Source organism: Eleutherodactylus coqui, chromosome 3 (genome assembly GCF_035609145.1).
Source record: "Eleutherodactylus coqui strain aEleCoq1 chromosome 3, aEleCoq1.hap1, whole genome shotgun sequence".
Taxonomy (NCBI): domain Eukaryota; kingdom Metazoa; phylum Chordata; class Amphibia; order Anura; family Eleutherodactylidae; genus Eleutherodactylus; species Eleutherodactylus coqui.
Window position 1 is genome coordinate 121282178 of NC_089839.1, and position 24535 is coordinate 121306712.

The following is a 24535-nucleotide window of genomic DNA, read 5'->3' on the forward strand; positions in this document are numbered from 1 at the left end:
CAGACCGATCACTGGCTTGCGCCGCTGAGCCTCCAACCGGGCATGGTCGTGTGTGACAACGGCCGTAACCTGGTGGCGGCTCTGCAGCTAGGCAGCCTCACGCACGTGCCATGCCTGGCCCATGTCTTTAATTTGGTGGTTCAGCGCTTTCTGAAAAGCTACCCACACTTGTCATACCTGCTCGGAAAGGTGCGCCAGCTCTGCGCACATTTCTGCAAGTCCCACACGGACGCTGCCACCCTGCGGACCCTGCAACATCGGTTTAATCTGCCAGTGCACCGACTGCTGTGCGACGTGCCCACACAGTGGAACTCTACGCTCCACATGTTGGCCAGGCTCTATGAGCAGCGTAGAGCTATTGCGGAATACCAACTCCAACATGGGCGGCGTAGTGGGAGTCAGCCTCCTCAATTATTTACAGAAGAGTGGGCCTGGTTGGCAGTCATCTGCCAGGTCCTTTGAAACTTTGAGGAGTCTACCCAGATGCTGAGCGGGGATGCTGCAATCATTAGCGTCACCATTCCTCTGCTATGCCTCTTGAGAAGTTCCCTGCAAAGCATAAAGGCAGACGCTTTGCAATCGGAAACGGAGCGGGGGAAGAAAGTATGTCGCTGGATAGTCAGAGCACCCTCATGTCTATATCTCAGTGCGTTGAGGAGGAGGGGGAGGAGCAAGAGGAGGAAGGGGAAGAGACAGCTTGGCCCACTGCTGAGGGTACACATGCTGCTTGCCTGTCATCCTTTCAGCATGTATGGCCGGAGGAGGAGGAGGAGGAGGAGGAGGAGGGGGAGAGACAGCTTGGCCCACTGCTGAGGGTACAGATGCTGCTTGCCTGTCATCCTTTCAGCGTGTATGGCCAGAGGAGGAGGAGGAGGAGGAGGAGGAGGATCCTGAAAGTGATCTTCCGAGTGAGGACAGCCATGTGTTGCATACAGGTACCCTGGCACACATGGCTGACTTCATGTTAGGATGCCTTTCTCGTGACCCTCGCGTTACACGCATTCTGGCCACTACGGATTACTGGGTGTACACACTGCTCGACCCACGGTATAAGGAGAGCCTTTCCACTCTCATTCCCGAAGAGGAAAGGGGTTCGAGAATGATGCTATACCACAGGGCGCTGGTGGACAAACTGATGGTAAACTTCCCATCCGATAGCGCTAGTGGCCGAAGGCGCATTTCCGCGGCCCAGGTAGCAGGGGAGGCGCAGAGATCAGGCAGCATGTACAGCGCAGGCAGGGGAACATTATCCAAGGCCTTTGCCAGCTTTATGGCTCCCCAGCAAGACTGTGTCACCGGTCCCCAGTCAAGGCTGAGTTGGCGGGAGCACTGTAAAAGGATGGTGAGGGAGTACGTAGCCGATCGCACGAACGTCCTTGGTGATGCCTCTGCCCCCTACAACTACTGGGTGTCGAAGCTGGACACGTGGCCTGAACTCGCGCTGTATGCCCTGGAGGTGCTTGCTTGTCCTGCGGCTAGCGTCTTGTCAGAGAGTGTGTTTAGTGTGGCTGGGGGAATTATCACGGATAAGCATACCCAGCTGTCAACCGACAGTGCCGACAGGCTTACACTCATCAAGATGAAAAAAGCCTGGATTTCCCCAGACTTCTCTTCTCCACCAGCGGACAGCAGCGATACCTAAACAATACGTAGGCTGCACCCGCGGATGGAAGCATCGTTCTCTATCACCATCCAAAACGGGGACCTTTTTGCTTAATCAATCTGTGTATAATATTCCTCCTCCTCCACTTGCTTCTCCTCCTGAAACCTCACATATTCACGCGGAACGGGCAATTTTTCTTAGGCCCACAAGGCTCAGTCATATAATTTTTCTAAACAATTTTTATACGTTTCAATGCTCATTAAAGCGTTGAAACTTTCACCTCAACCAATTTTTATTTTTACTGGGCTGCCTCCAGGCCTAGTTACCAATTAAGCCACATTAACCAAAGCGATTAATGGGTTTCACCTGCCCTCTTGGTTGGGCATGGGCAATTTTTCTCAGGTACATTAGTACTGTTGGTACACCAATTTTTGAGGGCCCTCGCCTACAGTGTAATCCAATTAATTTTTAGCCCACCTGCATTACAGCTGACGTAACATCAGCTGTGTTGGGCACTGCAATGGGATATATTTATGTACCGCCGGTGGGTTCCAGGGAGCCACCCATGCTGTGGGTCCACAGGGAGTTGTAACTGCATGTGTCCACTTCTAAAGAACCCCAGTCTGACTGGGGCATGCAGTGTGGGCCGAAGCCCACCTGCATTAAACATGACATTATTACCTCAGCTGTGATGGGCAATGCAATGGGATATATTAATGTACCGCCGGTGGCTTCCTGGCACCCACCCATACTGTGGGTCCACAGGGAGTTGTAACTGCATGTGTCCACTTTTAAAGAACCCCAGTCTGACTGGGGCATGCAGTGTGGGCCGAAGCCCACCTGCATTAAACATGACATTATTACCTCAGCTGTGATGGGCAATGCAATGGGATATATTTATGTACCGCCGGTGGGTTCCAGGGAGCCACCCATGCTGGCGGTCCACAGGGACTTCACAATAGGGAGTTGTACCTGCCTGTGTCTATGAATTAAAAACCCTGGTCCGGTTGGGGCATGCAGTGTGGGCCAAAGCCCACCTGCATTTAATCTGACGTTAGCTCTGCTGTCCAGGGTACTGCAATGGGATACATTTATGTACAGCCGGTGGGTTCCAGGGAGCCACCCATGCTGTGGGTGCACACGGAATTCCGATTGCGGAGTTGTACCTGCCTGTGACTATTTATAAAAAACCGCGGTCTGACTGGGGCATGCAGACACCTTGACAGAATGAATAGTGTGTGGCAGATAGGTTCCCCATTGCTATGCCCACGTGTGCAGCTCCAGATGGAGGTGGCACAGGATTGGATTTCTCATTGCTTCTGTACAGCATTGTGGGCTATCGCCCCGCCCCTTTTAAAGAGGGTCGCTGCCTAGCCGTGCCAACCCTCTGCAGTGTGTGCCTGCTTTTCCTGTGGCAGACGCACTTATAAATAGACATGAGTGTGGCGTGGCATGAGGGCAGCTGAAGGCTGGGCAGGGACAGTTTGGTGTGCGCTGTGGACACTGGGTCGTGGGGGGGGGGGGTTGGGCAGCATGTTACCCAGGAGAAGTGGCAGCGGAGTGTCATGCAGGCAGTGATTGTGCTTTGTTGGAGGTAGTGTGGTGCTTAGCAAAGGTATGCATTGCTAATGAGGGCTTTTCAGAAGTAAAAGTTGTTGGGAGGGGGGGGGGCCCACTCTTGCCGCTATTGTGGCTTAATAGTGGGACCTGGGAACTTGAGATGCAGCCCAACATGTAGCCCCTCGCCTGTCCTATCCGTTGCTGTGTCGTTCCCATCACTTTCTTGAATTGCCCAGATTTTCACAAACGAAAACCTTAGCGAGCATCGGCGATATACAAAAATGCTCGGGTCACCCATTGACTTCAATGGGGTTCGTTACTCGAAACGAACCCTCAAGCATCGCGAAAAGTTCGTCTCGAGTAACGAGCACCCGAGCATTTTGGTGCTTGCTCATCTCTAGTTAAAACGCGTGAGCGGATTACTACTGGATCATTTTGCCCTTGGATTTCCCCCTTCACTTTAACTTATTTTATGCTAAAACATCTTGTTCCAGAATAAAAAGAAACGAAAGGGCCATTAGTCCACCAAAGTTTCATCTCAGAAAAAGTTTTTTTAAAACTTTTAATAGCATTTAAAAAAAAAATAAATTAAAAATAAACTATTTTTTTTTCCCATTTCCATTTAGTCCCAGTAATGAATTAACAGGCAGGGCTTAAATAGGCATGCATGCATGCAGCCCTGGTAGCATTCACAAAGCTCCAGGCTGCCATGCCAACCTGTCGTTAAGCTATGATCATGTCCTGTGAGTACCAGGGAAAGGGTGTCCTGTTTGGCTAACTGTTTAGATGTGGTTAGAATTGACTGCGGCATCTAACGAGTAAAACGGTTGCGATCAGAGCTAGTTTGATCTCAACCTTTGTTTGGTGTCAGCTGTTTTCAACAGCTTCAACAGCTGACACCTCCTACTATGTATGGAGCAGGCTTGGCTCCCAAACTCGCTTCATAAAATCCCCACGGCCATGCAAAGTATTAGTATTAGTATAAACCATAAGTTAATGTATCAAATATTAAAGTGGTTTTCCTTATTAAAATCAGTGGTAGCACTGGGGAAACAAGCCAAATTAAAAAATACATACTTACCCCGTCCCTCTGCCACTGCTACCCCGCCAAACAAAAAAATTAATGTACCTCTTTGTAATTGTACATGGCCAGGTCTGAAATTGCATGAGCATCAGGTACCCGAAGTCGAGAATATTCAGGGACACAAGTTGCTGCAAATCAGGAAAACAATAAGTCATTTTAAAAGCTTAGGCAAGTAAACTGGATATGTGTTAGATCTTGTCTTCACAGAACTTATTTATCAGGAGTTGCTGTAATACTCACTGAAATCATTGTTGCATTGCTGCAATAATTCAGAAAATACATGGCAATCTTCAAATCCCTAAACAAAAACAAAAGATAAAAAGGTTTACAATTTTGCAAAAGAAACCGAAACTTGTAGTTCTTGTACACACAAGGCAGTTTTTATAAGAGAAGTACCCAATCTGATATAAATAAGCCTACATGCTTTTTCTTGCATCACACTTTGACTCCTTTGCTTTAACTTTGGTGAATGATGTTGGTGTCATTAGATGACACACATGCTCACCGATGCCGTAAAATCATCAAATGTGAGTTTAATACATTGAGGGACCTGGCAGGTGGGTTGAAAGTTACAATGTTAAATCTATGGGCGTGCGCTGCCGTGCTTCAGGCATGTGCTGGAATAAGTGAAGCGTTGCTAAGCAACGCAGCATACACTGGCAAGCAGCACCATACACTGCCCAACCAAGAGCAATAGAGAGACAGAGTAAGAGACAGAGAGCAATAGAAAGACAGAGTGAGACAGCAATAGAGACACAGCAATAGAGATACAGACCGAGAGAGCAATAGAGTGATAGAAAAAGCAATAGAGAGAGACAGCAATAGACAGACAGAGCAATAGAGAGTTAGAAAGAGCAATAGAGAGACAGCGATAGAAAAACAGAGAAAGTGATAGCGAGATAGAGTGATAGACAGAAAGAGCAATAGAGAGATAGAGTGAGAGCAATAGAGAGAGACAGTGATAGAAACACAGAGAAAGTGATAGAGACAAAAAGATAGGCAGACAGTGATAGACAGAAAGACATAGAGACAGAGAGCGAAAGAGCGACAGAGAGCGACACAGGGAGCGACACAGGGAGCGACACAGGGAGCGACACAGGGAGCGACAGAGAGCGCGTCAGGGCGCGACAGGGCGCGACAGGGCGCGACAGAGCGCGACAGAGCGCGACAGAGCGCGACAGAGCGACACAGAGAGCGACACAGAGAGTGACAGAGAGCGACAGAGAGCGACACAAAGAGCGACACAGAGAGCCACAGAGAGCGACAGAGAGAGCCACAGAGCCACAGAGAGCGACAGAGAGAGCCACAGAGACACAGAGAGCGACAGAGAGAGCCACAGAGACACAGAGAGCGACAGAGAGAGCCACAGAGACACAGAGAGCGACAGAGAGAGCGACAGAGAGAGCGACAGAGAGAGCGAAAGAGAGAGCTAAAGAGAGAGCGGCACAGAGAGCGGCACAGAGAGAGCGAAGAGAGCGACACAGAGAGCGACACAGAGAGTGACAGAGAGCGACAGAGAGCGACACAAAGAGCGACACAGAGAGCCACAGAGAGCGACAGAGAGAGCCACAGAGCCACAGAGAGCGACAGAGAGAGCCACAGAGACACAGAGAGCGACAGAGAGAGCCACAGAGACACAGAGAGCGACAGAGAGAGCGACAGAGAGAGCGACAGAGAGAGCGAAAGAGAGAGCTAAAGAGAAGGCGGCACAGAGAGCGGCACAGAGAGAGCGAAGAGAGCGACACAGAGAGCGACAGAGAGAGCGACAGAGAGCGATAGAGAGACAGAGAGCAATAGAGAGACAGAGAGCGATAGTCAGACAGAGAGCGATAGAGCGAGAGAGAGAGAGCGATAGAGAGACAGAGAGACAGAGAGCGACAGAGAGCGACACAAAGAGCGACACAAAGAGCGACACAGAGAGCCACAGAGACACAGAGAGCGACAGAGAGAGCGGCACAGAGAGCGGCACAGAGAGAGCGAAGAGAGCGACACAGAGAGCAACAGAGAGAGCGACAGAGAGACAGAGAGCGATAGAGAGACAGAGAGCGATAGACAGACAGAGAGCGATAGACAGACAGAGAGCGATAGAGCGAGACAGAGAGCGATAGAGAGAGACAGAGAGACAGAGAGACAGAGCGATAGAGAGACAGAGCGATAGAGAGACAGAGAGCGAGACAGAGAGCGAGAGAGCGAGCGAGACAGAGAGCGAGACAGAGCGAGCGAGAGAGAGCGCGCGAGACAGAGCGAGAGAGAGCGAGCGAGACAGAGCACGAGAGAGCGAGCGAGACAGAGCACGAGAGAGCGAGCGAGACAGAGCACGAGAGAGCGAGCGAGACAGAGCACGAGAGAGCGAGCGAGACAGAGCACGAGAGAGCGAGCGAGACAGAGCACGAGAGAGCGAGCGAGACAGAGAAAGAGAGAGCGAGCCAGAGAGAAAGAGCGAGACAGACAGAGAGAGAGCGAGACAGACAAAGAGAGAGCGAGACAGACAAAGAGAGAGCGAGACAGACAAAGAGAGAGAGAGAGCGAGACAGACAGAGAGAGAGCGAGACAGATAGAGAGAGAGCGAGACAGATAGAGAGAGAGCGAGACAGATAGAGAGAGAGCGAGACAGACAGAGAGAGAGCGAGACAGACAGAGAGAGAGCGAGACAGACAGAGAGAGAGCGAGCGAGACAGAGAGAGCGCGAGCGAGACAGAGAGAGCGCGAGCGAGACAGAGAGAAAGAGCGAGACAGAGAGAAAGAGCGAGAAAGAGAGAAAGAGCGAGACAGAGAGAAAGAGCGAGACAGAGAGAAAGAGCGAGACAGACAGAGAGAGAGCGAGACAGAGAGAAAGAGCGAGACAGACAGAGAGAGAGCGAGACAGACAGAGAGAGAGCGAGACAGACAGAGAGAGAGCGAGACAGAGAGAGAGACAGACAGAGAGAGAGACAGACAGAGAGAGCGCGAGCGAGACAGAGAGAGCGCGAGCGAGACAGAGAGAGCGCGAGCGAGACAGAGAGAGCGAGTGAGAGAGAGCGAGCGAGACAAAGAGAGCGAGACAGAGCGACACAGAGAGCGACACAGAGAGCGACACAGAGAGCGACAGAGAGAGAGACAGAGAGAGCGAAAGAGAGAGCGAAAGAGAGAGCGGCACAGAGAGCTGCACAGAGAGCTGCACAGAGAGAGCGAAGAGAGCGACACAGAGAGCGACAGAGAGCGACAGAGAGAGCGACAGAGAGCGACAGAGAGAGCAACAGAGAGCAATAGAGAGACAGAGAGCGATAGACAGACAGAGAGCGATAGAGCGAGACAGAGAGCGATAGAGAGACAGAGAGACAGAGCGACAGAGAGCGACAGAGAGCGACACAAAGAGCGACACAAAGAGCGACACAGAGAGCCACAGAGACACAGAGAGCGACAGAGAGAGCCACAGAGACACAGAGAGCGACAGAGAGAGCGACAGAGAGAGCGAAAGAGAGAGCGAAAGAGAGAGCGGCACAGAGAGCGGCACAGAGAGAGCGAAGAGAGCGACACAGAGAGCGACAGAGAGCGACAGAGAGACAGAGAGCGATAGACAGACAGAGAGCGATAGAGCGAGACAGAGAGCGATAGAGCGAGACAGAGAGCGATAGAGCGAGACAGAGAGCGATAGAGCGAGACAGAGAGCGATAGAGAGAGACAGAGAGCGATAGAGAGAGACAGAGAGACAGAGCGACAGAGAGACAGAGCGACAGAGAGACAGAGCGATAGAGAGACAGAGAGCGAGACAGAGAGCGCGAGAGAGAGCGAGACAGAGAGCGAGACAGAGAGCGAGACAGAGAGCGAGACAGAGAGCGAGACAGAGAGCGAGACAGAGCGAGAGAGAGCGAGCGAGACAGAGCGCGAGAAAGTGAGCGAGACAGAGCGAGAGAGAGCGAGCGAGACAGAGAGCGAGCGAGACAGAGAGAGAGCGAGACAGAGAGAGAGCGAGACAGAGAGAGAGAGCGAGACAGAGAGAGAGCGAACGAGACAGGGAGAGAGAGAGAGAGCGAGACAGGGAGAGAGAGAGCGAGCGAGACAGGGAGAGAGAGAGAGCGAGCGAGCGAGACAGGGAGAGAGCGAGCGAGACAGGGGGAGAGAGCGAGCGAGCGAGACAGGGAGAGAGCGAGCGAGCGAGACAGGGAGAGAGAGTGAGCGAGCGAGCGAGACAGGGAGAGAGAGCGAGACAGGGAGAGAGAGCGAGCGAGACAGGGAGAGAGAGCGAGACAGGGAGAGAGAGAGCGAGACAGGGAGAGAGCGAGCGAGCGAGACAGGGAGAGAGAGAGCGAGCGAGACAGGGAGAGAGAGAGCGAGCGAGACAGGGAGAGAGAGAGCGAGCGAGTGAGACAGGGAGAGAGAGAGCGAGCGAGTGAGACAGGGAGAGAGCGAGCGAGCGAGACAGGGAGAGAGTGAGCGAGCGAGACAGGTAGAGAGCGAGCGAGCGAGACAGGGAGAGAGCGAGCGAGCGAGACAGGGAGAGAGAGTGAGCGAGCGAGACAGGGAGAGAGAGCGAGCGAGACAGGGAGAGAGAGCGAGCGAGACAGGGAGAGAGAGTGAGTGAGCGAGACAGGGAGAGGGACCGAGTGAGTAGGGAGAGAGCGAGCAAGCGAGACATGGAGAGAGCGCGACAGAGAGCGACAGAGCGCAACAGAGAGCGACAGAGCGTGACACAGAGCGCGACACAGAGAGCGACACAGAGAGCGACACAGAGAGCGACACAGAGAGCGACACAGAGAGCGACACAGAGAGCGACAGAGAGAGACAGAGAGACAGAGCGATAGAGAGACAGAACGATAGAGAGTGAGACAGAGAGCGAGAGAGAGAGCGAGACAGATAGAGAGAGAGCGAGACAGACAGAGAGAGAGCGAGACAGACAGAGAGAGAGCGAGACAGACAGAGAGCGAGACAGACAGAGAGCGAGACAGACAGAGAGCGAGACAGACAGAGAGAGAGTGAGCGAGACAAAGAGAGTGCGAGCGAGACAGAGAGAGCGAGCGAGCGCGAGCGAGCCAAAGAGAGAGCGAGACAGAGAGAGCGAGAGCGAGACAGAGAGAGCGAGACAGAGAGAGCGAGACAGAGAGAGCGAGACAGAGAGAGCGAGACAGAGCACGAGAGAGCGAGCGAGACAGAGAGCGAGCGAGACAGCGAGACAGAGAGACAGCGAGACAGAGAGACAGCGAGACAGAGAGAGAGCGAGCGAGACAGAGAGAGAGAGCGAGCGAGACAGAGAGAGAGAGCGAACGAGACAGGGAGAGAGTGAGCAAGCGAGACAGAGAGAGAGCGAGCGAGACAGAGAGAGAGAGAGCGAGCGAGACAGACAGAGAGAGCGAGCGGGCGAGCGAGACAGGGAGAGCGAGCGAGACAGGGAGAGAGAGTGAACGAGACAGGGAGAGAGAGAGCGAGCGAGACAGGGAGAGAGTGAGCGAGCGAGACAGGGAGAGAGTGAGCGAGCGAGACAGGGAGAGAGCGAGCGAGCGAGACAGGGAGAGTGCGAGCGAGCGAGACTGGGAGAGAGAGTGAGCAAGCGAGACAGAGAGAGAGAGTGAGCGAGCGAGACAGGGAGAGAGAGCGAGCGAGACAGGGAGAGAGAGTGAGCGAGACAGGGAGAGAGAGTGAGCGAGACAGGGAGAGAGAGTGAGCGAGACAGGGAGAGAGAGTGAGCGAGCGAGACAGGGAGAGAGAGCGAGCGAGACAGGGAGAGAGAGTGAGCGAGCGAGACAGGGAGAGAGAGCGAGCGAGACAGGGAGAGAGAGTGAGCGAGCGAGACAGGGAGAGAGAGCGAGCGAGACAGGGAGAGAGAGAGAGCGAGCGAGACAGGGAGAGAGAGCGAGTGAGACAGGGAGAGAGCGAGCGAGACAGGGAGAGAGCGAGCGAGACAGGGAGAGAGCGAGCGAGACAGGGAGAGAGCGAGCGAGACAGGGAGAGAGAGCGAGCGAGACAGGGAGAGAGCGAGCGAGACAGGGAGAGAGCGAGCAAGCGAGACAGGGAGAGAGCGAGCAAGCGAGACAGGGAGAGAGCGCGACAGAGAGCGACAGAGCGCGACAGAGAGCGACAGAGCGTGACACAGAGAGCGACACAGAGAGCGACACAGAGAGCGATACAGAGAGAGCCACAGAGAGACACAGAGAGCGACAAAGAGAGCGACAGAGAGAGCGACAGAGAGAGCGATAGAGACAGAGAGCGAGCGTGATAGAGAGAGACAGAGAGCGATAGAGCGAGACAGAGAGCGATAGAGCGAGACAGAGAGCGATAGAGCGAGACAGAGAGCGAGAGAGACAGAGAGCGACAGAGAGACAGAGAGCGGCAGAGAGACAGAGCGACAGAGAGACAGAGCGACAGAGCGATAGAGAGACAGAGAGCGAGACAGAGAGCGAGCGAGACAGAGCGAGAGAGAGCGAGCGAGACAGAGCGCGAGCGAGTGCGACAGAGCGAGCGAGCGCGACAGAGAGAGAGAGCGAGCGAGACAGAGAAAGAGAGAGCGAGCGAGACAGAGAAAGAGAGAGCGAGACAGACAGAGAGCGAGCGAGACAGACAGAGAGCGAGCGAGACAGACAGACAGCGAGACAGAGAGAGAGACAGAGAGAGAGAGAGACAGACAGAGAGAGACAGACAGAGAGAGACAGACAGAGAGAGAGACAGACAGAGCGAACGAGCGAGACAGAGAGCGAGCGATATAGAGAGAGAGCGAGCGATACAGAGAGAGAGCGAGCGGGCGAGCGAGACAGAGAGAGCAAGCGAGACAGGGAGAGAGAGAGAGCGAGCGAGACAGGGAGAGAGAGAGAGAGAGCGAGACAGGGAGAGAGAGAGAGCAAGACAGGGAGAGAGAGAGAGATTGAGCGAGACAGGGAGAAAGAGAGAGAGCGAGACAGGGAGAGAGAGAGAGAGAGCGAGCGAGACAGGGAGAGAGAGAGAGCGAGCGAGACAGGGAGAGAGAGAGAGCGAGCGAGACAGGGAGAGAGAGCGAGCGAGACAGGGAGAGAGAGAGAGCGAGCGAGACAGGGAGAGAGAGAGAGCGAGCGAGACAGGGAGAGAGAGAGAGCGAGCGAGACAGGGAGAGAGAGAGAGCGAGCGAGACAGGGAGAGAGAGAGAGCGAGCGAGACAGGGAGAGAGAGAGCGAGCGAGACAGGGAGAGAGAGAGCGAGACAGAGAGAGAGAGAGCGAGCGAGACAGGGAAAGAGAGAGAGCGAGCGAGACAGGGAGAGAGAGAGAGCGAGCGAGACAGGGAGAGAGAGAGAGAGAGCGAGACAGGGAGAGAGAGAGAGCGAGCGAGACAGGGAGAGAGAGAGAGCGAGCGAGACAGGGAGAAAGAGAGAGCGAGCGAGACAGGGAGAGAGAGAGCAAGCGAGACAGGGAGAGAAAGAGAGCGTGCAAGACAGGGAGAGAGAGAGAGCGAGCGAGACAGGGAGAGAGAGAGAGCAAGACAGGGAGGGAGAGAGAGAGAGCGAGCGAGACAGGGAGAGAGGGAGAGAGAGCGAGACAGGGAGAGAGAGAGAGAGAGAGCAAGACAGGGAGAGAGAGAGAGCAAGACAGGGAGAGAGAGAGAGCGAGCAAGACAGGGAGAGAGAGAGAGAGCAAGACAGGGAGAGAGAGCGAGCGAGAGGGAGAGAGAGAGAGAGCGAGACAGGGAGAGAGCGAGACAGATAGAGAGAGAGCGAGACAGATAGAGAGAGAGCGAGACAGAGAGAGAGCGAGACAGACAGAGAGAGAGCGAGACAGAGAGAGAGAGACAGACAGAGAGAGAGACAGACAGAGAGAGAGACAGACAGAGAGAGAGCGAGCGAGACAGAGAGAGCGCGAGCGAGACAGAGAGAAAGAGCGAGACAGAGAGAAAGAGCGAGACAGAGAGAAAGAGCGAGACAGACAGAGAGAGAGCGAGACAGACAGAGAGAGAGCGAGACATATAGAGAGAGAGCGAGACAGACACAGAGCGAGACAGACAGAGAGCGAGACAGACAGAGAGCGAGACAGACAGAGAGCGAGACAGACAGAGAGAGAGACAGACAGAGAGAGAGCGAGCGAGACAGAGAGAGCGTGAGCGAGACAGAGAGAGCGTGAGCGAGACAGAGAGAGCGCGAGCGAGACAGAGAGAGCGAGTGAGAGAGAGCGAGCGAGACAAAGAGAGCGAGACAGAGCGACACAGAGAGCGACACAGAGAGCGACACAGAGAGTGACAGAGCGAGAGAGAGCGACAGAGAGCGACAGAGAGCGACACAAAGAGCGACACAGAGAGCCACAGAGACACAGAGAGCGACAGAGAGCCACAGAGACACAGAGAGCGACAGAGAGAGAGACAGAGAGAGCGAAAGAGAGAGCGACACAGAGAGTGACAGAGCGAGAGAGAGCGACAGAGAGCGACACAAAGAGCGACACAGAGAGCCACAGAGACACAGAGAGCGACAGAGAGCCACAGAGACACAGAGAGCGACAGAGAGAGAGACAGAGAGAGCGAAAGAGAGAGCGAAAGAGAGAGCGGCACAGAGAGCTGCACAGAGAGCTGCACAGAGAGCGAAGAGAGCGACACAGAGAGCGACACAGAGAGCGACAGAGAGCAATAGAGAGACAGAGAGCGATAGACAGACAGAGAGCGATAGAGCGAGACAGAGAGCGATAGAGAGACAGAGAGACAGAGCGACAGAGAGCGACACAAAGAGCGACACAAAGAGCGACACAGAGAGCCACAGAGACACAGAGAGCGACAGAGAGAGCCACAGAGACACAGAGAGCGACAGAGAGAGCGACAGAGAGAGCGAAAGAGAGAGCGGCACAGAGACCGGCACAGAGAGAGCGAAGAGAGCGACACAGAGAGCGACAGAGAGCGACAGAGAGACAGAGAGCGATAGAGAGACAGAGAGCGATAGACAGACAGAGAGCGATAGAGAGAGACAGAGAGACAGAGCGACAGAGAGACAGAGCGACAGAGAGACAGAGCGATAGAGAGACAGAGCGAGAGAGAGAGCGCGAGAGAGAGCGAGACAGAGAGCGAGACAGAGAGCGAGACAGAGAGCGAGACAGAGAGCGAGACAGAGAGCGAGACAGAGCGAGAGAGAGCGAGCGAGACAGAGCGCGAGAAAGTGAGCGAGACAGAGCGAGAGAGAGCGAGCGAGACAGAGAGCGAGCGAGACAGAGAGAGAGCGAGACAGAGAGAGAGCGAGACAGAGAGAGAGCGAGACAGAGAGAGAGCGAGACAGAGAGAGAGAGCGAGCGAGACAGAGAGAGAGCGAACGAGACAGGGAGAGAGAGAGAGAGCGAGACAGGGAGAGAGAGAGCGAGCCAGACAGGGAGAGAGAGTGAGCGAGCGAGACAGGGAGAGAGAGTGAGCGAGCGAGACAGGGAGAGAGAGCGAGACAGGGAGAGAGAGAGCGAGACAGGGAGAGAGAGAGCGAGACAGGGAGAGAGCGAGCGAGACAGGGAGAGAGCGAGCGAGACAGGGAGAGAGAGAGCGAGCGAGCGAGACAGGGAGAGAGAGCGAGACAGGGAGAGAGAGCGAGCAAGACAGGGAGAGAGAGCGAGACAGGGAGAGAGAGAGCGAGACAGGGAGAGAGCGAGCGAGCGAGACAGGGAGAGAGAGAGCGAGCGAGCGAGACAGGGAGAGAGTGAGCGAGCGAGACAGGGAGAGAGTGAGCGAGCGAGACAGGTAGAGAGCGAGCGAGCGAGACAGGGAGAGAGAGCGAGCGAGACAGGGAGAGAGAGCGAGCGAGACAGGGAGAGAGAGTGAGTGAGCGAGACAGGGAGAGGGACCGAGCGAGACAGGGAGAGAGCGAGCAAGCGAGACATGGAGAGAGCGCGACAGAGAGCGACAGAGCGCGACAGAGAGTGACAGAGCGTGACACAGAGAGCGACACAGAGAGCGACACAGAGAGCGATAGAGAGAGACAGAGAGACAGAGCGATAGAGAGACAGAGCGATAGAGAGCGAGACAGTGAGCGAGAGAGAGAGCGAGACAGATAGAGAGAGAGCGAGACAGACAGAGAGCGAGACAGACAGAGAGCGAGACAGACAGAGAGCGAGACAGACAGAGAGCGAGACAGACAGAGAGAGAGCGAGCGAGACAAAGAGAGTGCGAGCGAGACAGAGAGAGCGAGCGAGCGCGAGCGAGCCAAAGAGAGAGCAAGACAGAGAGAGCGAGAGCAAGACAGAGAGAGCGAGACAGAGAGAGCGAGACAGAGAGAGCGAGACAGAGAGAGCGAGACAGAGCACGAGAGAGCGAGCGAGACAGAGCACGAGAGAGCGAGCGAGACAGAGCACGAGAGAGCGAGCGAGACAGAGAGCGAGCGAGACAGCGAGACAGAGAGACAGCGAGACAGAGAGACAGCGAGACAGAGAGACAGCGAGACAGAGAGACAGCGAGCGAGACAGAGAGAGAGAGCGAACGAGACAGGGAGAGAGTGAGCAAGCGAGACAGAGAGAGAGCGAGCGAGACAGAGAGAGAGAGAGCGAGCGAGCGAGACAGACAGAGAGAGCGAGCGGGCGAGCGAGACAGGGAGAGAGAGCATGACAGGGAGAGAGAGCGAGCGAGACAGGGAGAGAGAGAGAGCGAGCGAGACAGGGAGAGAAAGAGAGCGAGACAGGGAGAGAGAGAGCGAGCGAGACAGGGAGAGAGAGAGCGAGACAGAGAGAGAGAGAGAGCGAGCGAGACAGGGAAAGAGAGAGAGCGAGCGAGACAGGGAGAGAGAGAGAGCGAGCGAGACAGGGAGAGAGAGAGAGAGCGAGACAGGGAGAGAGAGAGAGCGAGCGAGACAGGGAGAGAGAGAGAGCGAGACAGGGAGAGAGAGAGAGCGAGCGAGACAGGGAGAGAGAGCGAACGAGACAGGGAGAGAGAGCGAGCGAGACAGGGAGAGAGAGAGAGCGAGCGAGACAGGGAGAGAGAGAGAGCGAGCGAGACAGGGAGAGAGAGAGAGCGAGCGAGACAGGGAGAGAGAGAGAGCGAGCGAGACAGGGAGAGAGAGAGAGCGAGCGAGACAGGGAGAGAGAGAGCGAGCGAGACAGGGAGAGAGAGAGCGAGACAGAGAGAGAGAGAGAGCGAGCGAGACAGGGAAAGAGAGAGAGCGAGCGAGACAGGGAGAGAGAGAGAGCGAGCGAGACAGGGAGAGAGAGAGAGAGAGCGAGACAGGGAGAGAGAGAGAGCGAGCGAGACAGGGAGAGAGAGAGAGCGAGCGAGACAGGGAGAGAGAGAGAGCGAGCGAGACAGGGAGAGAGAGAGCGAGCGAGACAGGGAGAGAAAGAGAGCGTGCAAGACAGGGAGAGAGAGAGAGCGAGCGAGACAGGGAGAGAGAGAGAGCAAGACAGGGAGAGAGAGAGAGAGAGCGAGACAGGGAGAGAGGGAGAGAGAGCGAGACAGGGAGAGAGAGAGAGAGAGAGCAAGACAGGGAGAGAGAGAGAGCAAGACAGGGAGAGAGAGAGAGCGAGCAAGACAGGGAGAGAGAGAGAGAGCAAGACAGGGAGAGAGAGAGAGCGAGCGAGAGGGAGAGAGAGAGAGAGAGAGCGAGACAGGGAGAGAGCGAGACAGATAGAGAGAGAGCGAGACAGATAGAGAGAGAGCGAGACAGATAGAGAGAGAGCGAGACAGACAGAGAGAGAGTGAGACAGACAGAGAGAGAGACAGACAGAGAGAGAGACAGACAGAGAGACAGACAGAGAGAGAGACAGACAGAGAGAGAGCGAGCGAGACAGAGAGAGCGCGAGCGAGACAGAGAGAAAGAGCGAGACAGAGAGAAAGAGCGAGACAGAGAGAAAGAGCGAGACAGACAGAGAGAGAGCGAGACAGACAGAGAGAGAGCGAGACATATAGAGAGAGAGCGAGACAGACAGAGAGCGAGACAGACAGAGAGCGAGACAGACAGAGAGCGAGACAGACAGAGAGAGACAGACAGAGAGAGAGACAGACAGAGAGAGAGCGAGCGAGACAGAGAGAGCGTGAGCGAGACAGAGAGAGCGTGAGCGAGACAGAGAGAGCGCGAGCGAGACAGAGAGAGCGAGTGAGAGAGAGCGAGCGAGACAAAGAGAGCGAGACAGAGCGACACAGAGAGCGACACAGAGAGCGACACAGAGAGTGACAGAGCGAGAGAGAGCGACAGAGAGCGACAGAGAGCGACACAAAGAGCGACACAGAGAGCCACAGAGACACAGAGAGCGACAGAGAGCCACAGAGACACAGAGAGCGACAGAGAGAGAGACAGAGAGAGCGAAAGAGAGAGCGAAAGAGAGAGCGGCACAGAGAGCTGCACAGAGAGCTGCACAGAGAGCGAAGAGAGCGACACAGAGAGCGACAGAGAGCGACAGAGAGAGCGACAGAGAGCAATAGAGAGACAGAGAGCGATAGACAGACAGAGAGCGATAGAGCGAGACAGAGAGCGATAGAGAGACAGAGAGACAGAGCGACAGAGAGCGACACAAAGAGCGACACAAAGAGCGACACAGAGAGCCACAGAGACACAGAGAGCGACAGAGAGAGCCACAGAGACACAGAGAGCGACAGAGAGAGCGACAGAGAGAGCGAAAGAGAGAGCGGCACAGAGAGCGGCACAGAGAGAGCGAAGAGAGCGACACAGAGAGCGACAGAGAGCGACAGAGAGACAGAGAGCGATAGAGAGACAGAGAGCGATAGACAGACAGAGAGCGATAGAGAGAGACAGAGAGACAGAGCGACAGAGAGACAGAGCGACAGAGAGACAGAGCGATAGAGAGACAGAGAGCGAGACAGAGAGCGCGAGAGAGAGCGAGACAGAGAGCGAGACAGAGAGCGAGACAGAGAGCGAGACAGAGAGCGAGACAGAGAGCGAGACAGAGCGAGAGAGAGCGAGCGAGACAGAGCGCGAGAAAGTGAGCGAGACAGAGCGAGAGAGAGCGAGCGAGACAGAGAGCGAGCGAGACAGAGAGAGAGCGAGACAGAGAGAGAGCGAGACAGAGAGAGAGCGAGACAGAGAGAGAGCGAGACAGAGAGAGAGAGAGCGAGCGAGACAGAGAGAGAGCGAACGAGACAGGGAGAGAGAGAGAGAGCGAGACAGGGAGAGAGAGAGCGAGCCAGACAGGGAGAGAGAGAGCGAGCGAGACAGGGAGAGAGAGTGAGCGAGCGAGACAGGGAGAGAGAGCGAGACAGGGAGAGAGAGCGAGCAAGACAGGGAGAGAGAGCGAGACAGGGAGAGAGAGAGCGAGACAGGGAGAGAGCGAGCGAGCGAGACAGGGAGAGAGAGAGCGAGCGAGCGAGACAGGGAGAGAGAGCGAGACAGGGAGAGAGAGCGAGCAAGACAGGGAGAGAGAGCGAGACAGGGAGAGAGCGAGCGAGCGAGACAGGGAGAGAGAGAGCGAGAGAGCGAGACAGGGAGAGAGTGAGCGAGCGAGACAGGTAGAGAGCGAGCGAGCGAGACAGGGAGAGAGAGCGAGCGAGACAGGGAGAGAGAGCGAGCGAGACAGGGAGAGAGAGCGAGCGAGACAGGGAGAGAGAGTGAGTGAGCGAGACAGGGAGAGGGACCGAGCGAGACAGGGAGAGAGCGAGCAAGCGAGACATGGAGAGAGCGCGACAGAGAGCGACAGAGCGCGACAGAGAGTGACAGAGCGTGACACAGAGAGCGACACAGAGAGCGACACAGAGAGCGACACAGAGAGCGATAGAGAGAGACAGAGAGACAGAGCGATAGAGAGACAGAGCGATAGAGAGCGAGACAGTGAGCGAGAGAGAGAGCGAGACAGATAGAGAGAGAGCGAGACAGATAGAGAGAGAGCGAGACAGACAGAGAGCGAGACAGACAGAGAGCGAGACAGACAGAGAGCGAGACAGACAGAGAGAGAGCGAGCGAGACAAAGAGAGTGCGAGCGAGACAGAGAGAGCGAGCGAGCGCGAGCGAGCCAAAGAGAGAGCAAGACAGAGAGAGCGAGAGCGAGACAGAGAGAGCGAGACAGAGAGAGCGAGACAGAGAGAGCGAGACAGAGAGAGCGAGACAGAGCACGAGAGAGCGAGCGAGACAGAGCACGAGAGAGCGAGCGAGACAGAGAGCGAGCGAGACAGCGAGACAGAGAGACAGCGAGACAGAGAGACAGCGAGACAGAGAGACAGCGAGACAGAGAGACAGCGAGACAGAGAGACAGCGAGCGAGACAGAGAGAGAGAGCGAACGAGACAGGGAGAGAGTGAGCAAGCGAGACAGAGAGAGAGCGAGCGAGACAGAGAGAGAGAGAGCGAGCGAGCGAGACAGACAGAGAGAGCGAGCGGGCGAGCGAGACAGGGAGAGAGAGCATGACAGGGAGAGAGAGCGAGCGAGACAGGGAGAGAGAGAGAGCGAGCGAGACAGGGAGAGAAAGAGAGCGAGACAGGGAGAGAGAGAGCGAGCGAGACAGGGAGAGAGAGAGCGAGACAGAGAGAGAGAGAGAGCGAGCGAGACAGGGAAAGAGAGAGAGCGAGCGAGACAGGGAGAGAGAGAGAGCGAGCGAGACAGGGAGAGAGAGAGAGAGCGAGACAGGGAGAGAGAGAGAGAGCGAGACAGGGAGAGAGAGCAAGCGAGACAGGGAGAGAGAGAGAGCGAGCGAGACAGGGAGAGAGAGAGAGCGAGCGAGACAGGGAGAGAGAGAGCGAGCGAGACAGGGAGAGAAAGAGAGCGTGCAAGACAGGGAGAGAGAGAGAGCGAGCGAGACAGGGAGAGAGAGCGAGCGAGCGAGACAGGGAGAGAGAGAGAGCGAGCGAGACAGGGAGAGAGGGAGAGAGAGCGAGACAGGGAGAGAGAGAGAGAGAGAGCGCGAGACAGGGAGAGAGAGAGAGCAAGACAGGGAGAGAGAGAGAGCAAGACAGGGAGAGAGAGAGAGCGAGCAAGACAGGGAGAGAGAGAGCAAGACAGGGAGAGAGAGAGAGCGAGCGAGAGGCAGAGAGAGAGAGAGAGAGAGCGAGACAGGGAGAGAGAGAGCGAGACAGATAGAGAGAGAGCGAGACAGATAGAGCGAGAGCGAGACAGAGAGAGAGCGAGACAGACAGAGAGAGAGCGAGACAGACAGAGAGAGAGCGAGACAGACAGAGAGAGAGCGAGACAGACAGAGAGCGAGACAGACAGAGAGAGAGACAGACAGAGAGCGAGACAGACAGAGAGAGAGACAGACAGAGAGAGAGACAGACAGAGAGAGAGACAGACAGACAGAAAGAGGGACAGACAGAGAGAGAGCGAGACAGACAGAGAGAGAGCGAGCGAGACAGAGAGAGCGCGAGCGAGACAGAGAGAAAGAGCGAGACAGAGAGAAAGAGCGAGACAGAGAGAAAGAGCGAGACAGACAGAGAGAGAGAGCGAGACAGACAGAGAGAGAGCGAGACAGATAGAGAGAGAGCGAGACAGACAGAGAGAGAGACAGACAGAGAGAGAGACAGACAGAGAGAGAGACAGACAGAGAGACAGACAGAGAGAGAGACAGACAGAGAGAGAGCGAGCGAGACAGAGAGAGCGCGAGCGAGACAGAGAGAGCGCGAGCGAGACAGAGAGAGCGCGAGCGAGACAGAGAGAGCGAGTGAGAGAGAGCGAGCGAGACAAAGAGAGCGAGACAGAGCGACACAGAGAGCGACACAGAGAGCGACACAGAGAGTGACAGAGCGAGAGAGAGCGACAGAGAGCGACAGAGAGCGAAACAAAGAGCCACAGAGACACAGAGAGCGACAGAGAGCCACAGAGACACAGAGAGCGACAGAGAGAGAGACAGAGAGAGCGAAAGAGAGAGCGAAAGAGAGAGCGGCACAGAGAGCTGCACAGAGAGCTGCACAGAGAGAGCGAAGAGAGCGACACAGAGAGCGACAGAGAGCGACAGAGAGAGCGACAGAGAGCAATAGAGAGACAGAGAGCGATAGACAGACAGAGAGCGATAGAGCGAGACAGAGAGCGATAGAGAGACAGAGAGACAGAGCGACAGAGAGCGACAGAGAGCGACACAAAGAGCGACACAAAGAGCGACACAGAGAGCCACAGAGACACAGAGAGCGACAGAGAGAGCCACAGAGACACAGAGAGCGACAGAGAGAGCGACAGAGAGAGCGGCACAGAGAGCGGCACAGAGAGAGCGAAGAGAGCGACACAGAGAGCGACAGAGAGCGACAGAGAGACAGAGAGCGATAGAGAGACAGAGAGTGATAGACAGACAGAGAGCGATAGAGCGAGACAGAGAGTGATAGACAGACAGAGAGCGATAGAGCGAGACAGAGAGCGATAGAGAGAGACAGAGAGCGATAGAGAGAGACAGAGAGACAGAGCGACAGAGAGACAGAGCGACAGAGAGACAGAGCGACAGAGAGACAGAGCGATAGAGAGACAGAGAGCGCGAGAGCGAGACAGAGAGCGAGACAGAGAGCGAGACAGAGAGCGAGACAGAGAGCGAGACAGAGCGAGAGAGAGCGAGCGAGACAGAGCGCGAGAAAGTGAGCGAGACAGAGCGAGAGAGAGCGAGCGAGACAGAGAGCGAGCGAGACAGAGAGAGCGAGACAGAGAGAGAGCGAGACAGAGAGAGAGCGAGACAGAGAGAGAGAGCGAGCGAGACAGAGAGAGAGCGAACGAGACAGGGAGAGAGAGAGAGAGCGAGACAGGGAGAGAGAGAGCGAGCGAGACAGGGAGAGAGAGAGCGAGCGAGACAGGGAGAGAGAGTGAGCGAGCGAGACAGGGAGAGAGAGCGAGACAGGGAGAGAGAGCGAGCAAGACAGGGAGAGAGAGAGCGAGACAGGGAGAGAGAGAGCGAGACAGGGAGAGAGAGAGCGAGACAGGGAGAGAGCGAGCGAGCGAGACAGGGAGAGAGAGAGCGAGCGAGTGAGACAGGGAGAGAGCAAGCGAGCGAGACAGGGAGAGAGTGAGCGAGCGAGACAGGTAGAGAGCGAGCGAGCGAGACAGGGAGAGAGCGAGCGAGCGAGACAGGGAGAGAGAGTGAGCGAGCGAGACAGGGAGAGAGAGCGAGCGAAACAGGGAGAGAGAGCGAGCGAGACAGGGAGAGAGAGTGAGCGAGCGAGACAGGGAGAGAGCGAGCAAGCGAGACATGGAGAGAGCGCGACAGAGAGCGACAGAGCGCGACAGAGAGCGACAGAGCGTGACACAGAGAGCGACACAGAGAGCGACACAGAGAGCGACACAGAGAGCGATAGAGAGAGACAGAGAGACAGAGCGATAGAGAGACAGAGCGATAGAGAGCGAGACAGTGAGCGAGAGAGAGAGCGAGACAGATAGAGAGAGAGCGAGACAGATAGAGAGAGAGCGAGACAGACAGAGAGAGAGCGAGACAGACAGAGAGCGAGACAGACAGAGAGCGAGACAGACAGAGAGCGAGACAGACAGAGAGCGAGACAGACAGAGAGAGAGCGAGCGAGACAAAGAGAGTGCGAGCGAGACAGAGAGAGCGAGCGAGCGCGAGCGAGCCAAAGAGAGAGCAAGACAGAGAGAGCGAGAGCGAGACAGAGAGAGCAAGACAGAGAGAGCGAGACAGAGAGCGAGCGAGACAGCGAGACAGAGAGACAGCGAGACAGAGAGACAGCGAGACAGAGAGAGAGCGAGCGAGACAGAGAGAGAGAGCGAACGAGACAGGGAGAGAGTGAGCAAGCGAGACAGAGAGAGAGCGAGCGAGACAGAGAGAGAGAGAGCGAGCGAGCGAGACAGACAGAGAGAGCGAGCGGGCGAGCGAGACAGGGAGAGAGAGCATGACAGGGAGAGAGAGCGAGCGAGACAGGGAGAGAGAGAGAGCGAGCGAGACAGGGAGAGAAAGAGAGCGAGACAGGGAGAGAGAGAGCGAGCGAGACAGGGAGAGAGAGAGAGCGAGACAGGAAGAGAGAGCGAGCGAGCGAGACAGGGAGAGAGTGAGCGAGCGAGACAGGGAGAGAGTGAGCGAGCGAGACAGGGAGAGAGTGAGCGAGCGAGACAGGGAGAGAGTGAGCGAGCGAGACAGGGAGAGAGCGAGCGAGACAGGGAGAGAGCGAGCGAGACTGGGAGAGAGAGTGAGCGAGCGAGACAGAGAGAGAGAGAGAGTGAGCGAGACAGGGAGAGAGAGTGAGCGAGCGAGACAGGGAGAGAGAGCGAGCGAGACAGGGAGAGAGAGTGAGCGAGCGAGACAGGGAGAGAGAGCGAGCGAGACAGGGAGAGAGAGCGAGCGAGACAGGGAGAGAGCGAGCGAGACAGGGAGAGAGAGCGAGCGAGACAGGGAGAGCGAGCGAGACAGGGAGAGAGCGAGCAAGCGAGACAGGGAGAGAGCGCGACAGAGAGCGACAGAGCGCGACAGAGAGCGACAGAGCGTGACACAGAGAGCGACACAGAGAGCGACACAGAGAGCGATACAGAGAGAGCCACAGAGAGACACAGAGAGCGACAAAGAGAGCGACAGAGAGAGCGACAGAGAGAGCGACAGAGAGAGCGACAGAGAGAGCGACAGAGAGAGCGATAGAGACAGAGAGCGAGCGTGATAGAGAGAGACAGAGAGCGATAGAGCGAGACAGAGAGCGATAGAGCGAGACAGAGAGCGATAGAGCGAGACAGAGAGCGATAGAGCGAGACAGAGAGCGGCAGAGAGACAGAGCGACAGAGAGACAGAGAGACAGAGCGACAGAGCGATAGAGAGACAGAGAGCGAGACAGAGAGCGAGCGAGAGCGAGAGAGAGCAAGCGAGACAGAGCGCGAGCGAGTGCGACAGAGCGAGCGAGCGCGACAGAGAGAGAGAGCGAGCGAGACAGAGAAAGAGAGAGCGAGTGAGACAGAGACAGAGAGAGCGAGCGAGACAGAGAAAGAGTGAGCGAGCGAGCCAGAGAGAGCGAGCGAGACAGAGAGAGCGAGCGAGACAGACAGACAGCGAGACAGAGAGAGAGACAGAGAGAGAGAGAGACAGACAGAGAGAGACAGACAGAGAGAGACAGAGAGAGAGACAGACAGAGCGAGCGAGCGAGACAGAGAGCGAGCGATATAGAGAGAGAGCGAGCGATACAGAGAGAGAGCGAGCGGGCGAGCGAGACAGAGAGAGCGAGCGAGACAGGGAGAGAGAGAGAGCGAGCGAGACAGGGAGAGAGAGAGAGAGAGAGACAGGGAGAGAGAGAGAGCGAGCAAGACAGGGAGAGAGAGAGAGCAAGACAGGGAGAGAGAGAGAGCGAGCGAGACGGAGAAAGAGAGAGAGCGAGACAGGGAGAGAGAGAGAGAGCGAGCGAGACAGGGAGAGAGCGAGCGAGACAGGGAGAGAGAGAGAGCGAGCGAGACAGGGAGAGAGAGAGAGCGAGCGAGACAGGGAGAGAGAGCGAGCGAGACAGGGAGAGAGAGCGAGTGAGACAGGGAGAGAGAGAGAGCGAGCGAGACAGGGAGAGAGAGAGAGCGAGCGAGACAGGGAGAGAGAGAGAGCGAGCGAGACAGGGAGAGAGAGAGAGCGAGCGAGACAGGGAGAGAGAGAGAGCGAGCGAGACAGGGAGAGAAAGAGAGCGAGCGAGACAGGGAGAGAGAGAGCAAGTGAGACAGGGAGAGAGAGAGCGAGACAGAGAGAGAGAGAGCGAGCGAGACAGGGACAGAGAGAGAGCGAGCGAGACAGGGAGAGAGAGAGAGCGAGCGAGACAGGGAGAGAGAGAGCGAGCGAGACAGGGAGAGAGAGAGAGCGAGCGAGACAGGGAGAGAGAGCGAACGAGACAGGGAGAGAGAGAGAGCGAGCGAGACAGGGAGAGAGAGAGCGAGCGAGACAGGGAGAGAAAGAGAGCGTGCAAGACAGGGAGAGAGAGAGAGCGAGCGAGACAGGGAGAGAGAGAGAGAGAGCAAGACAGGGAGAGAGAGCGAGCGAGACAGGGAGAGAGGGAGAGAGAGCGAGACAGGGAGAGAGAGAGAGAGAGCAAGACAGGGAGAGAGAGCGAGCAAGACAGGGAGAGAGAGAGAGAGCAAGACAGGGAGAGAGAGAGAGCGAGCGAGAGGGAGAGAGAGAGAGAGCGAGACAGGGAGAGAGAGAGAGCGAGCGAGACAGGGAGAGAGAGAGAGCGAGCGAGACATGGAGAGAGAGCGAGACAGAGAGAGAGAGAGCGAGCGAGACAGAGAGAGAGAGAGTGAGCGAGACAGAGAGAGAGAGCGAGCGAGACAGAGAGAGAGAGCGAGCGAGACAGAGAGAGAGAGCGAGCGAGACAGAGAGAGAGCGAGCGAGCGACAGGGAGAGAGAGAGAGCGAGACAGGGAGAGAGCGAGCGAGCGAGACAGGGAGAGAGAGAGAGCGAGACAGGGAGAGAGCGAGCGAGACAGGGAGAGAGAGAACGAGACAGGGAGAGAGCGAGCGAGACAGGGAGAGAGCGAGCGAGACAGGGAGAGAGCGAGCAAGCGAGACAGGGAGAGAGCGAGCGAGACA

At 56.2% G+C, this 24535-nt stretch overlaps 1 protein-coding gene across 1 annotated transcript in view; it reads right to left on the minus strand.

Moving 5' to 3' along the window:
• KMO (kynurenine 3-monooxygenase) overlaps positions 1-24535 on the minus strand; it is an 848456-nt gene that overhangs the window by 136846 nt on the left and 687075 nt on the right. Inside the window, exons 11-12 of the mRNA XM_066594875.1 lie at positions 4488-4545; positions 4293-4375 (exon numbers count right to left, since the gene is read on the minus strand). Of these exons, the coding sequence (XP_066450972.1) occupies positions 4293-4375; positions 4488-4545 (141 nt within the window). The remainder of the gene's footprint in view (positions 1-4292; positions 4376-4487; positions 4546-24535) is intronic.